The sequence below is a fragment of the Schistocerca americana genome, chromosome 1 (assembly GCF_021461395.2).
Source record: "Schistocerca americana isolate TAMUIC-IGC-003095 chromosome 1, iqSchAmer2.1, whole genome shotgun sequence".
NCBI lineage: Eukaryota > Metazoa > Arthropoda > Insecta > Orthoptera > Acrididae > Schistocerca > Schistocerca americana.
The window spans coordinates 119,589,211-119,604,668 of record NC_060119.1 but is presented as its reverse complement, the minus strand read 5'-3'; the positions used below and the strand labels follow the sequence as shown (position 1 = coordinate 119,604,668).

Sequence of the window (15,458 nt, the reverse complement as noted above, 5' to 3'; positions counted from 1 at the left end):
AATAAAATATGACGGATCCAGACTCTCAGAAATTATCAAAGTATTGACCTTCTGTCCCTCTTAGATTATGTCCCTCCAGTTCATCACAGATTTTTCTCATCACAAAATCCAATATGTTCAGCACACATCTGTGGTGCGAGTAATGAGTAATAATACTTTCAAGCAATGAGCTATACAGTTACGTCTTCTCATAACTATGTTAATGATCTCACATGATTATCTATCAAGTTTTGTTGTTGGCATATGTGATCTGGGTAACATAATGGTATCTCCACAACAGAAAGTGTTTATTTTTGTATATTTAAGTGTTATAGTCTGTTTCTCATTCTTTTTATGTGTTTATGGAAAATTATAGTTGTTAAAAGCAATCCAGAACAAAATGGATATTAGAATAAAATTATTCAGATATGTGGAGCAACTGTAAACTTTACTCCTCTGTATCAGCTAACTGCCATTTGTTTCAACTCTTACCATTTTGGTCCCCAGAGCTGCTCATATTATAATCTAAGTCTACCCTCTATTTTGTTACATCTGTACACTAAGCAAGCAATAAAGGAAGCATTAACTGAACTTTCCATCACTAGTTGACACAACATGGGAATAATATTAAATAGGAAACACTTCTCTTCCATTTTGTAAAACCACATGAAGTAATTGTGCTACTAAAACAAATAATATTTTGCAGAATATCAGAGAAGTGTTTCCTATTTACTGTCAATAAAGGAAAGAACAGAAGTATAACAAGGGTAATGTAATGTGGTCAAATATGATGATGCTGAGGGAATTACATTAGTAAAAAGAGACATTACAAGAACTAGATGAGAGAAGCTATTTGGACAGTAATACGTGTAACAGTGTCCAGAGAAGAGAGGACATGGAATGCAGACTGGCAACAGCAAGAGAAGCATTTCTGGAAAAAAAGTATTTTCTGGAGACATTTATGCAAGGAAGAGAAAGCATATGGTTACAGGCTAAAAAATTACAAATTTATAAACTTGTACTGCAGAAAGACACACAAAAGTGGTGGGGTAGGCATTTATAGTAGAAATGATGTAAAATGTGAAAAAGTTAAATGGATAGATGATCTGAGTACTGAAATGGTATTTGAGGCTGAAGCAGTAAACCTGAAGTATGGAAACAACAGCCTTATTATAGCAGCACTGTATAGGTCACCTGGAAGTAACACAGAAGAGCTTCTAAATTGCTAGAGGACTTGCTGGAGGGGACATCAGTGTATAAAAAGAACACTTGTTGCTTGTTGGAGACATCAACACACTCATTAAATAATAGTGTTAACTATTTGCACTATATGGATGTATTACAGTGTTATAGCTTTAAACAAATTAACTCAGAACCTACAAGAGTCAATGTAAATACGAAGACATGTATTGACCATGTTCTCACAAATGTAGGAAAAGAGAAAGTAAATGTAAACACCTTAGAAAACTACATTTGTGATGACAGAGCCCTTACTATGGAAATTGATGTAGGGAACATAGATGTAACTGAAAGTGATACAGTTATATATAAAAGAAAATTTAATTATTCTAAAGTTAAGATGGCACTAGGGAATGAAAAATGGGAAACAGTGTACAATGCAACTGAAGTGAATGAAAAATGGGAATATTTCTATAAGTTATTCAGTAACACTTTAAATGAAACTTGTCCTTTAGTTAAAAAAGTAAATAAAGCTGTAAACCATAAAGCCGAGAATCTCCCTTCTGACATTATTGAACTGAGGGAGAAAATGAAAGATTGCTATATACTTTTTAGAGGTACTAAACTACAATATTTCTCAACAAAATATAAACTGCTCAGAAAAACATACAGAGTGTCCTTGTCTAACCTAAAAGCACAGAAATATACCTCTGAAATAAGGAACTCTAACTGTATCAGTAAAACTGCCTGGAAAATAATGCATAAAGAAAGTGGGAAACAGAGTTCCTATGAACACAGCAACATAACATTAAAAGAAAATGGTGACGAAATAAATGACCCAAAACAAGTGTGTGAGAAATTTGTACAAAAGTTCAGTACAGTTGGTACAAATGAAGTTCATGTCAAGCCACAAAATTTTAGTCTTGGAAAATCTAGCCAGTCCTTTTATATCCACGGCATTACTGAGAGGGACGTCCTAGCAATCATATCAGCACTTCAGCCAAAAATGTCTTGTGGTTGGGATGAAATTTCACCTAAACTGCTAAAGGAATGCAGGGATGAATTATTGAAACCCCTGACTCACTTGATAAATACCTCCCTCAGAAATGGCAGTATTCCCTGACCTTTTGAAAATTACTGAAATTATACCAGTGCATAAAAAGGGATTAAAAACTGACACTAAAAACTACAGGCCAATATCATTAACCTCAGAACTAGGCAAATTGTTAGAGAGAGTAATACTAAATCAAGTTGAATCATATTTCACCAAACACAATCTGTTAAACAACCTACAACATGGATTTAGAAAAGGGAGATCTACTACAACAGCAGTAGCATTTTTTATACATGAAATATTAAATAAGCTGGATAAAAGTGACAAAGTAATAAGTACTTTCCTAGATATGAGTAAAGCCTTTGATACTGTGAATCATACCATTCTTCTGTGTAAGCTAGAAGAGGACTAGCCTTGAAACTACTTACCTCATATTTGAAAAACAGGAAACAGTGTGTAAAGCTAACTTATCAAAATAACGAGCAGCTCCTAACAACCAAATCAAACTTCAGGACACTTCAATGTGGCGTGCCTCAAGAAAGCACATTAGGGCCTTTTCTGTTCCTTGTATATGTAAATAACTTATTTGAACCCCAAAATTGCATGGTTGTAAGCTATGCCGATGACATATCCTTAATCAGCTGTGGCAATGATATACAGTCTGCAGCTAACAGTACCGAGATCAGTTTCAATACTCTGTCCTCATACCTTACAGCAAACAAGCTTCTTGTAAATAAAGACAAAACAGTAGTAATGAAGTTCATCCACAGTTATAATGCTGCCATAACTGATACTGTATTTACATCCCCACTGGGACTTGCACATGCAAATTCACATAAATTTTTGGGCATCATTGTTGATGAACACTTATCATGAAAAGAACATGTAGATAATATTTGCAAGAAAATAAGTAGAAATGTGTATCTACTGAAACGGGTCTCAGCCTTCTTGGACCACGATACTTTAATGCAAATATATTTTGGGTTAATTCATCTGCACCTTCAGTATGGTATTGAGATATGGGGTGGGGCATCAGCAGTTCATATAGATAGACTTTTTAGATTACAAAAAAGGCAGTAAGAATGGTAGCCAAGGTAAAGAAGAAAGAGCCTTGTAGAGACATCTTTAGAAAATAGAAAATTCTTACGGTGTACTCCATGTATATACTGCAGACAGTCATGTTCGTGAAACAAAATCCTGAATTTAATATGAGAAACAATAATGTACACAACTATGATACAAGGGGAGGGGAAAATTTTCATAGAATTGTCACCAATAAAAAGGCAACAGACCACAGCCCACACAGAGTGAGAGAAATCTTCTACAATGAACTACCCTGTGAACTCAAGAAAGTAAATCTAAATATGCTAAAGAGTAGACTGAAGCAATTATTAATAGAGAAGTGTTACTCTATAGAGGACTTTAAGTTGTAGTGCCATCTTGGAAAACAGTGTACATAGACAATGTCTCCGATCTATCAGTGCTATGAAAGAATGTAATTATACACTGTATTATGCGTACTGTACTATTATAAATAGAAGCTAAATTGTGTTACACTATAGAGGAATCTACTTATAGTGCCCTTTTGAAAAATAATGTGTACAGACATGTGTCTGATCCATATGTTACGAAAGAATGTAAATATTTTACTGTATATGTGTAATATAATCTAAATTTTCCTGACAATGTCCGAAAACTTTTTGTTATATGCACAGAAAATAAATCTTGAAAGCAACCAATAAAGGAAACAAAAGAAAAATTTGGAGTAGGGATTAAAACAAACAGAGAAGAAATGAGGTTTGCCAATGACATTGTAATTCAGTCAGAGACAGGAAAGGACCCGGAAAAGCAGTTGAGCAGGTTGGACAGTGACTTGAAAGGAGGCTATAAGATGAACAACAACAAAAGCAATGGCAAGAAAAGCGTTTCTGAAGAAGAAAAATTTGTTAACAGCGAGTTTAGATTTAAGTGTCAGGAACTCTTTTCCGGAAGTATTTGTATGGAACGTAGCCATGTAGGGAAGTGAAACACGGACGATAAATAGTTTAGACAAAAAGAGAATAGAAGCTTTTGAAATGTGGTGCTACAGAAGAATGTTGAAGATTAGATGGGTAGATCACACAACCAATGAGGAGGTACTGAATAGAATTGTGAAGAAGAGTAATTTGTGGCACAACTTGACTAGAAGAAGAGATTGGTTGGCAGGACATGTTCTGAGGCATCAAGGGATCACCAATTTATACTGGAGGGCAGTGTGGAGGGTAAAAATTCTAGAGGGAATCAAGAGATTATTAATACACTAAGCAGATTCAGAAGGATGTAGTTGCAGTAGCTACTTGGAGGTGCCAAAGCTTGCACAGGATAGAGCAGCATGGAGAGTTGCATCAAACCTGTCTCTGGGCTGAAGACGACCACCACCACCACCACCACCACCACCACCACCAACAACAACAGTTCAGACAAGAAGGGAATAAAATGTTCTGATATGTGGTGTTATGGAAGAGTGCTGAAGGCTAGATGGGCAGATTAAATAACTAATGAGGAGGTATGAAATCAAATAGGAAAGAAAAAGAAACTTCTGGTACATTTGCCAAGAGAAGGGATAGGTTGATAAAACATATTTTGAAGCATGAACCAATAGTCATGAATCTGCTTACTGCAGTTGAGCTTTGGCTTCACCCAACAACTTTTATTCCCCACACTTTCCTCCACTTTCTGTCCTGTACAGAGGCAAAGGCGCACTCCACCCCCTGAGCATGCACAAGTGCCCCCCCCCCCCCCCCCCCCCCCACACACACACACACACACACACACACACACACACACACACACACACACACACACACACAGAGAGAGAGAGAGAGAGAGAGAGAGAGAGAGAGAGAGAGAGAGAGAGAATATGACAATGAAAAGTGGTTGGAATACAAATAATGAACCAGTAACCAAACACCATACTGCTGAAGTGTTGTGTTGGTGAAAGGCACATAAACAAGATTGGACATGTACATGAGATTTCAAAAAACATGTCATCATAGTCTTTAACTGCTGCCAGCTGCCTTTCCTAACGTAAGACCAGTTTTTTTCTTCATCAAACATCAACTTTTCCAATCCACAATACTGCTACAATCACTATGCATGTTTATGTTAGAACACTATCCATTCCTTCAAAGTGTGGGCGACAACTTCCAGCACCATTTGTGCCCCAGAAGTGCCTCCAAATTGAAACAAGTGTGCTATATTAAATACAGCATGCTGTTACAAATGAGCGAAAAGAATGACATTGGACAACAGAAAGGATGGGGGGCACTAAACCAACAACAACCAAATATAAGAATAACTAACATATGAGAAGATAATGGGCTTGCAAGTATGACTCTCCTGACGGTGGTAAATTTACTGTTAACTACCACTTCCATTATTTCGTAATAAAATGAAGAGGTGCACAAGATTTGTTGAAAAAACTACACATCCTCCTCCTCCTCAAAAACTGATATCTGCTGTCTTTGATGTCAACAGGTGCACATTATCAGTCATTGCATTTTGTGCCACACAGTACTATTCAATATGAATACCAAGAATATTTCCAAATATTCAAAATTATCCACTTAAGACTTACAGTATTTCTCACAATTTTCTCAACGATTGCTGTGAAGAAATAACATAAAATGGGAGAGAACAAACAACCAAACAAATAAATGCATTATTTTCATGTACCACTCACTGCAGTGAAGCAAAGTAATTAACTGATGTTACAAAATTTACTATCTAAGATCTGTGAGGGGCACCAAAACTGGGTTTTACCTACTTGCTTGTTTCAAAGCCATTGACAACACAAATGTGAAACTAGACATGAATTCATCACAGCTCTCTCCCATTTAAGAAGAACAGCTAATACATTAATGTTTAACTCTTGAAGTGGTTACAAGGGATTCTAGAGATGAATCACTAATCAATCACTAATCAGTATACTGCTCATGGCATTCTTACAATGCTCCACATTAGATGAACTCCAGAAATATCTCAAAGCTCAAAACAACATGTCACATCAACCAAAAGTCACTAAAAGAACGGCTGTAACACATGTTTATGTTAAAAGAGAAGACTTAAGTGGAGCATTTTATTAATGTGTGTCTGTCCTTTAAATATGATTAATAATACACTGTCGCAAATTGTATCAAGATATGTTTCTAATGTGACAATTTGCTAAAAGCAGAGACAAATACCAAAAATAAATCTTACTTATTGATCTAAAGGAATATTTCCATGACATGGAAATAATAGACATGATACGATCAAAATTCACTGTGCTGCTACATTACTACAAAGGGTAAATAATGTTACTCACAAGATCTGCCAAAAGAGCATTGAAATGTTGTACAGCTTCATCTCTCTTATGTTGCTCACGTTCCTTGTCACGATCTCTGAGATGTGTTGCTAATGTCCGCTGAACTTCTTTTTCACGTTCTCGAAGACTTGCCTCAGCTCTAGCTTGTCTTTCTTTCTCCCTCGCTTCTTTTTCACGCTCCTCTTCTGATGTTGCTGCTGCTGCACCATCCTCCTACCAACATACAAGAGTTAACATAATGGCAATTACATGAGTTACTAGAAAACGGGACAACAGGAAGGAATAAGGTAATATGATCTCTAGGATTTTGAATATAAATCAGAATTGAAGTGCAAGGTTTCCTGTACCAGACACTGCAAGACTGTGGTCTAACACTGAAGTTTTTCTCCATTCACTGTGAAGAACCGATGCTTTAATTTCTGAACACTTGACTTTTTTTCCTCACTTTGATGTTTGCTGCTTGCTACCAGGGCATGGGTTTGAGTGTTTTGAATGTCTGTTCCAACTGTTACCTCAACCAGTTGGGTAGAGAACTACCAGCGACAGCAACATTTTAGATTTCTTAAATTACAGGCCTGAAGATTAATTAACACAGAAGCAGTAATCAATGAACATTATACTATAATAATACCCATTACAAAAAATGTTAAAAGAAACATTAAGAAAGGTATGAAATATTCTTGTGTAGTAAGTGTAATAAGAAACATCTTCCACATCATCAAATTCTCATTTCTGGTGATGAAGAAATGGAGTATCAGTGCATAAAATTTGTGAGTACTGCAAAACACAAAATGTATGAAACAAAATTTTGAGAGTTGGGAAACACCCACTGTGGTTCAACAGCCACATTAGAAATTTGTTACAAAAGCAAAGAGAGCTTCAGAAGAGCAAAACAAGAAGTTATATGGATCAAAATCACCCACAAAGTTGCTCTAGACAGAGGTGACAAAAGTAGTGGAATACCTCCTGACATCATATTGGGACCACCGTTTGCTCAGCGTAGTGCAGCAACTTGATATGGCTTGGAATCAACATGCTGCTGGAAGTCCCCTGCAGAAATATGTAGCCTTGATGCCTCTACATCTGTCCCTAATTGTGGAAGTGTTGGCAGGGCAGGATTTTGTGCATAAACTTACCCCTCTATTACGTCCTATAAATGTTCGACTGGATTCATTTTGGGCGATCTGGGTGGCCAAATCATTTGTTGTAACTGTCCGAAATGTTCTTCAAACCAACTGCAAACAACTGTGGCCAAGTGATGCAGTGCATTGTCTTTCAAAAAATTCCATCGTTGTTTGGGAACATGAAATCCATGAATGGCTACAAATAGTCTCCACGTAGCTCAACATAACCATTTCCAATCAAATGATTGGTTCAGATGGACCAGAGAATCCAGTCTATTCCGTGTAAACACAGCCCACACTATTGTGGAGCCACCATGAACATGCACAGCGCCTGATTGACAACTCTCGTCCATGGCCTCATGGGGTCTGCACCACACTTGGACCCTACCATCATCTCTTACCAACTGAAATTGGGACTCGTGATCAGGACACAGTTTTTCAGTCATCTAGGGAACAACCAATATGATCAGAAGCTTAGCAGACCCACTTCAGGCAATGTTGTGCTGTTAGCAAAGACACTCTCACAGCAATCGCTTGTTGCCATTTACACCAAATTTCACTGCGCTGCCTTAATGGATATGTTCGTGTTCACTCACACCGATTTCCATCATGATCTCAAGCAGTGTTGCTTGGCTGTTAGCACTGACAACTCTACACAAACGACGATGCTCTCAGTTGTTAAGTCAAGGCCATCGGCCACTGCGCTGTCTGTAGTGAGAGGTATTACCTGAAATTTGGTATTCTTAACACACTCTCGACACTGTGAATATCAGCATACTGAATTCCCTAACAATTTCTGAAACGGAATGGTCCATGCATCTAGCTCCCTCTGCCATTCCTCATTCAAAGTCTTGTTAATTCCCATCATGCGCCCATAATGACATCAGAAACCTTTTCACATGAATCACCTCAGTAAAAATGACAGCTCTGCCAATGCACTGTCCTTTTATACCTTGGGTACACGATATTAGTGCCATCTGTATGTTACCATATCGCTATCCCATGACTTTCGTCACCTCACCTCAGTATGTAATCATATTGCTACTGAAATAGAGGATGACAAATGAAAGACTGAATTCAGTTTTAGAAAGCTGTTCCACTTGGGAACATTATACTCGCAACATCAATTGCCTCACTAATGGTAAACAGTATATATTGAAATAATTTATCACAAAGTAGAAAAGCTTGTAAAATCACGTAACTGAGGAAGGCCCGAGGACCTGATGGATACCTATCCAATACTAGAGCGCGGTTTTGCTATTTGGGGGCAAACTGCACAAAACAGACTGGGATGTATTAATTCATTGCAGGGGGTACAGACAGACAGTCTTTAATATCATCTCCAAAAACTGTCTTGAGCAGCTAGTCACAGTCCAATGCAAAGAAAATATTTCAGGCCTTGTAGCTACAAACAGGTTGGACCTTATGGATGGTGCCAGTATAGCGACGGGAGTTGTGATCATGATATTACAGTGGCTACGAAGTTTATATAGATGGTAAATTGTGTTTTAGAGAAGTATGTGCTGGAGTACATGGATTAAGGGTGAAAAAGACCCTCTGTGGTTTAACAACAAAAGTTGGAAAATGTTGTTGCACTCTTGGTTCAAAAGAGAGTGAGCGAATGATTACAGGGAAAGGTTAGTAGAAATTTGTCTCTCTGTAAATGACCTACACAACTACCACCATCATATCTTAACAAAAGATCTGGCAGAGAACACAAGAAAATTCTGGTTCTGAGTAAAACCACTAAGCGTGTCTAGGGCTTCCATCCGTTTACTCGTTGGCATATCTAGTGTGGTAGTAGAAGGTATCCAAGGGAAAGCCAGAGCTTTAAATCTCATATTTAAGAAATCATTCATACAGAAGAATCATGCAAACATGCTTTCATTTGACCACTGCACAGACCCAGGTATGGACAACATAGCAATAAGCATTCTTGGTTTAGAAAAACAGTAAAGAATTAGCAACACAAGTCAACAGGTCCATATGGAATCCCACTTCGGATTTACTCTATGGCACTGGCCCTTATTTACTTTGCATTTACCATAAATCTCTCGCTCAACACAAAATCCAAAGTGACTAGGAAAAAGTGCCTACGACACCTGGATATGAGAATGGTAAAAGAACAGAACCACAAAATTACAGAACAATATCCTTAACACTGGCTTGCTGCAGAATTCTGGAACATATTCCAACATCAACTGTAATAAATTCCCCTGAGACTGCATATCCTCTGCCAGTTTCAGAAAGCATTGCTTGTGCGATACTCAGATTGCCCTTTTCTCACATGATATATAGTGAATTGTGAATGATGGGCAACAAGCAGATTCCATAGTTCTATATTTCTGAAAAGAATTTGACACAGTGGCCCAGTGCAGACTGTTAGCGAAGATACCAGCTTATGGTATAGGTTCCCAGATATGTGAGTAGTTCTAAGACTTCTTAAGTAATAGAGCCCAGTACATTTTCCTTGAAGGTGAGTGTTCATCAGAGGCAAGGGTATCGTCAAGAATGCCCTGAAACTGCGATAGGACCACTATTATTTTCTGTATACATAAATGATCTGTCAGACATTTTGGGCAGCACTCTACAGTTGTTTGCTGATGATGCTGTGGTGTATGGGAAGATGTAATTGTTGAGTGACTGCAGGAGAATACAAGATCACTTAGAAAAATTTTCTAGTTGGTTTGATGAACAGCACCTAGTTCTAAATGTAGAAAAACATCAGTTAATGCAAATGAGTAGGGAAAACAAACCCATAATGTTCAAATACAGTAGTAGTAGTGTCCAGCCTGACACAGTCAATTGTTTAAATACATGGGCATAACATTGCAATTTTGCCAATGTTGACTGGAATACTCTCTTCCACATTCTGAAGATGTCAAGAGATAAAATGCAGGAAGAGAAAGGCTATTTACAATTTGTAGAGACACCAGATGGCAATTAACAAGAGTCAAGGGGCATAAATGGGAAGCAATGGTTGAGAAGGGAGTGAGACAGGGTTGCAGCCTATTGCCAATGTTATTCAATCTGTATATTGAGCAAGCAATAAAAGAAACAAAAGAAAAATTCGGAGTAGGAATTAAAATCCACAGAGAAGAAATTAAAACTTTGACAGAATTACAGTGTCATCGACAAACCACAGAGACAGCAAAGGACCTGGAAGAACAATTGAATGGAATGGACAGTGTCTTGAAAGGAGGATATAAGACGAACATCAACAAAAGCAAAATGAGGAAAATGGAATGTATTCTAACTTAATCAGGTGATGCTGAGGAAATGAGAAAGTAGTAGATGAGTTTTGCTATATGGGCAGCAAAATAACTGATTGAGGTCGAAGTAGAGAGAATATAAAATGTTGACCGGCAATGGCAAGAAAAGAGTGTCTGAAGAAGAGAAATTTGTTAACATCAAGTATAGATTTAAGTGTCAGGAAGTCTTTTCTCAAAGTATTTGTATGGAGTGTTGCCATGTATGGATGTGAAACATGGATGATAAATAGTTTAGACAAGAAGAGAATAGAAGCTTTCAAAATGTGGTGCTACAGAAGAATGATGAAGATTAGACGCGTAGATCACGTAAATAATGAGGAGGTACTGAATAGAATAGGGGAGAAGAGGAATTTGTGGCACAACTTGTCTAGAAGAAGGGATCGGTTGGTAGGACGAGGCATCAAGGGATCACCAATTTAGTTTTGGAGGGCAGTGCAGAGGGTAAAAATTGTAGAGGGAGACCTAGAGATGAATACACTAATTAGATTCAGAAGGATGTAGGGTGCAGTAGTCACTAGGAAATGAAGAAGCTTGCACAGGATAGAGTAGCATGGAGAGCCACATCAAACCAGTCTCTGGACAGAAGACCACACAACAACAACAACACAAAGTGGTATGAAATGCAATGAGCACATGAAAATTGTGGTGACCACATATAGGACACTAATGCGACCTGTTCTTGAGTACTGCTTGAGTGTTTGGGATCTGCACCAGATTGGATTAAAGGAAGACATCGAAGAAAGTAGGAGGTGGGCTGCTACATTTGTTACTGTAGATTTGAGCAATGCAGTAGCATGACGGAGATGCTTCAAGAAACCAAATGGGGATCCCCAGAGGAAAGGCGACATTCTTTTCGAGGTACACTACTGAGAAAATTTAGAAATCACAAGGAGACATACAGCCAGTGTTTTTCCATTGATCTATTAGCGAGTGGAACAAGAAAGAAAATTATTAGAAGTGGTACAGGGTACCTTCTGCCATGCACTGCACAGGCTTGCAGAGTATGTACGTGTAGAAATGGCCCCCAAGATGGTAAGGAGCAAAAACAGATCATATGGTTGGAAACTGCTTCCATCAGGTACACTCGCTTGAAGGTAGACGTATAAGATGTTTGGAGAAACAGATTACAATGATTAAAAACACACATGAGAACACCAGTATTTTAGAAAATCTTTTAGCTCAACACTCAGGAGACCAATGAGCTGGAGCACCATCAGGTAGCAAAAACATTACCTCCCATACCACAAAAGGCAGACTAATGACCTCAGCAGTTGAGTCCCATAGTGCTCAGAGCCATTTGAACCACAAAAGGCACATTTCCAGCAGGGGAGGCAGAGTCACCTGCAGGAAGTGCAGATCTGCTTCACATGTGAGGCACCAAGGCAGAATTACTGGGCCCATGAAGCAGTTGATAAAAATCCATGCCCATACACTGAGACTGAAATGGTGCTGGTGATTTACTGTTACAACACCACGGTGATTCTCTGTAGCCCATGGGTGGGTGCTGAGAAGGTTGAAGATACTGCCGCTCCTAAATGTTGCATAATTTATGAATAGGGTTGAAAACAGAAATCCCAATGCCATGATCACCTGTGTGAGGGACCAGTGCCAACGTTGTTGCTGTGGAGCCGAGTCCATAGATAATGAGGCCTGCAAGAATTTAGATGTGACAAGAATAGTGGCAACTGTCATGTAGAATGTTCCACAGAGTCATCTGGTCTACCCCAAGCTGGCAGACCACCAGTCTAGTGCAGATACTGAGGTCACTGGGGAAGATCTTTTATCTCTTCCTTCAAGTAGGTGCACCTCCCTCTGCACACATTTCCCGCTATAAGTCCAGATGATTTTTTTTCTACTTATCCTCTCAGGGTTTGTTTCCTGCAGTTTGACCCATTTAGCAAACCACTTGTACATATATTACGCAAAACGGTTTTCTTTCCTTCAAGCAGCAATTTACTGTATGTTACTGGAGCAACAAAACATCCCAAACAACTTGAAAAATTGTGCAGATCATTTCATATTTCAGATTTCAGTTGAATGGGATATTAATTACATTCAATTTAAATGTAAAACAATTATTTAGCGATTTTCTTGGTAAACATATTTTCTTAGCTTTTAGAGATACAGCCAAATAAAAAAAAATGACTTCATTTAACAATTACGGTATTTTTGCAATAACCATTCCTAGGCAAGTTATCCATAATAAATCCACAAGAGCTGACGGTGATCCAACAAACACTAGAAATAATAAAATCATGTGATAAAATTGGACAGTGAAGTGACGAGTTTCTACCGTCCAATCACTATGAACTTTGTTAGAATTAAGCATAGACACCAATACATGCAGGGCCAACTTACACTCAAGCGACATAAGCCACCACTTGACACCTCAAGAAGAGGCACCAGGGACGTGCAAGTTCGTGATCTGTGTGAAGTGTGCATAAAAACTGGTAGTGAAATTAACACAGGTGAAAGTGTATGAAGTATAAAGTCACTTGTCTGCAAAAATGTTCTCAAATCAGCCCTGAATATATTATGGGGCACGGGGAGTCACTATTTCAGTGGTATTAGAAAATGAAAGATCTTGTTTGGTACTGCTGATTGAAAACAGTACAGCAGGAGCCATAGCCTCCAACCCAAATGGTCACAATTTTGCATGGATTAGCAATCACACTACTATTTAAAAAACAATACTGATTTTCATTTGCCTGTTATTTTAATTACGTTTCTTACCAGAGACAGGTGGTTTAAAATTGTTCTAATGTTCTATAAAACACGAAGAGAAAGTAACAATGACTCTACATTAAAACTCATTAGGAAGAAACCCCAATTAATCTATGAATCTCTATCGCCCACCACGTACAACCATCAAAAAAGTCTGGTAAAGTGAAGAGCTAACGTCGTATCATCAATGGTGACATCACTGGCTTCACTTGGACCAGTGTACAGCAGGACTATCACAGCCCATCTTTCGTCTGAAGTTTTAAGGCGGGTTAAAGCATCTGTTAAACATGTCTTCACTTCCTTCACTTTAGTGAAATATCTCCAAATATCTTTTCAAATACATTTAACTACTGTTTTCTTAGTGTTCTAGCTGGAAGTGCTTCTAAAGTGAATTTTACCTATCAAGCAACTGTTTTTTATTGTTAGAAGTAAATTTTAAGTCTCCATTAATGATTAAGACCATAAGTAAATGAAACTTCAACGAATAGTTAATCGAATTTGTATCAATATTCTGTTCCTCACTGGGAGGCGGAGTGGGGTGGGGGGACACTGGTAACTATGCATTTGCACTCTTTGATAAATTTTAATTCCTCCCTTTTTTCCAGAATATTTACAAGCTATTGATGCAGTTCTAATTAAATAAATGGCACATGACACACTGAGAAGGTATTACATATCTTAAATAGGAAAACAAATGGAAAACAGAGGGGATGTGAAATTAGTAATAGGCCTGAGCAATGATTAAATTAGATTCAGATTACATTCCATAGAGCCAAAAATGAGATGACACTCAGGTGTGTACAACATGTCAGGAAGTTGTTGTTGTTGTGGTGGTGGTGGTGGTGGTGGTGGTGGTGGTCTTCAGTCCTGAGACTGGTTTGATGCAGCTCTCCATGCTACTGTATCCTGTGCAAGCTGCTTCATCTCCCAGTACCTACTGCAGCCTACATCCTTCTGAACCTGCTTAGTGTATTCATCTTTTGGTCTCCCTCGACGATTTTTATCCTCCACACTGCCCTCCAGCACTAAATTAGTGATCCCTTGATGCCTCGTCCTACCAACCGATCCCTTCTTCTACACAAGTCGTGCCACAAATTCTTCTTCTACACAAGTTGTGCCACAAATTCTTCTTCTACACAAGTTGTGCCACAAATTCTTCTTCTCCCCTATTCTATTCAGTACCTTCTCATTATTTACATGATCTACACGTCTAATCTTCATCATTCTTCTGTAGCACCACATTTTGAAAGCTTCTATTCTCTTCTTGTCTAAACTATTTATCATCCATGTTTCACATCCATACATGGCTACACTCCATACAAATACTATCAGAAATGACTTCCTGACACTTAAATCTATACTTTATGTTAACAAATTTCTCTTTTTCAGAAACGCTTTTCTTGCCATTGCCAGTCTACACTTGATATCCTCTCTACTTCGACAATCATCAGTTATTTTGCTCCCCAAAGAGCAAAACTCTTAATATTTTAAGTGTCTCATTTCCTAATCTAATTCCCTCAGCATCACCTGACTTAATTCAACTACATTCCATTATCCTCATTCTGTTTTTGTTGATGTTCATCCTATACCACCCTTTCAAGACACTGTCCATTCCGTTCAGCTGCTCTTCCAGGTCCTTTGCTGTCTCTGACAAAAATTACAATGCCATCGGCGAACCTCGAAGTTTTTATTTCTTCTCCATGGATTTTAATACCTACTCCGAATTTTTCTTTTGTTTCCTTTACTGTGTGCTCAATATACAGATTGAATAGCATCAGGGA

The 15,458-nt window shown here is 38.1% G+C and overlaps 1 protein-coding gene across 1 annotated transcript in view; it reads right to left on the bottom strand.

The window, feature by feature from the left end:
* LOC124549987 (transcription elongation regulator 1) overlaps positions 1 to 15,458 on the bottom strand; it is a 250,239-nt gene that overhangs the window by 25,654 nt on the left and 209,127 nt on the right. Inside the window, exon 15 of the mRNA XM_047125278.1 lies at positions 6,558 to 6,770. Within this exon, the coding sequence (XP_046981234.1) occupies positions 6,558 to 6,770 (213 nt within the window). The remainder of the gene's footprint in view (positions 1 to 6,557; positions 6,771 to 15,458) is intronic.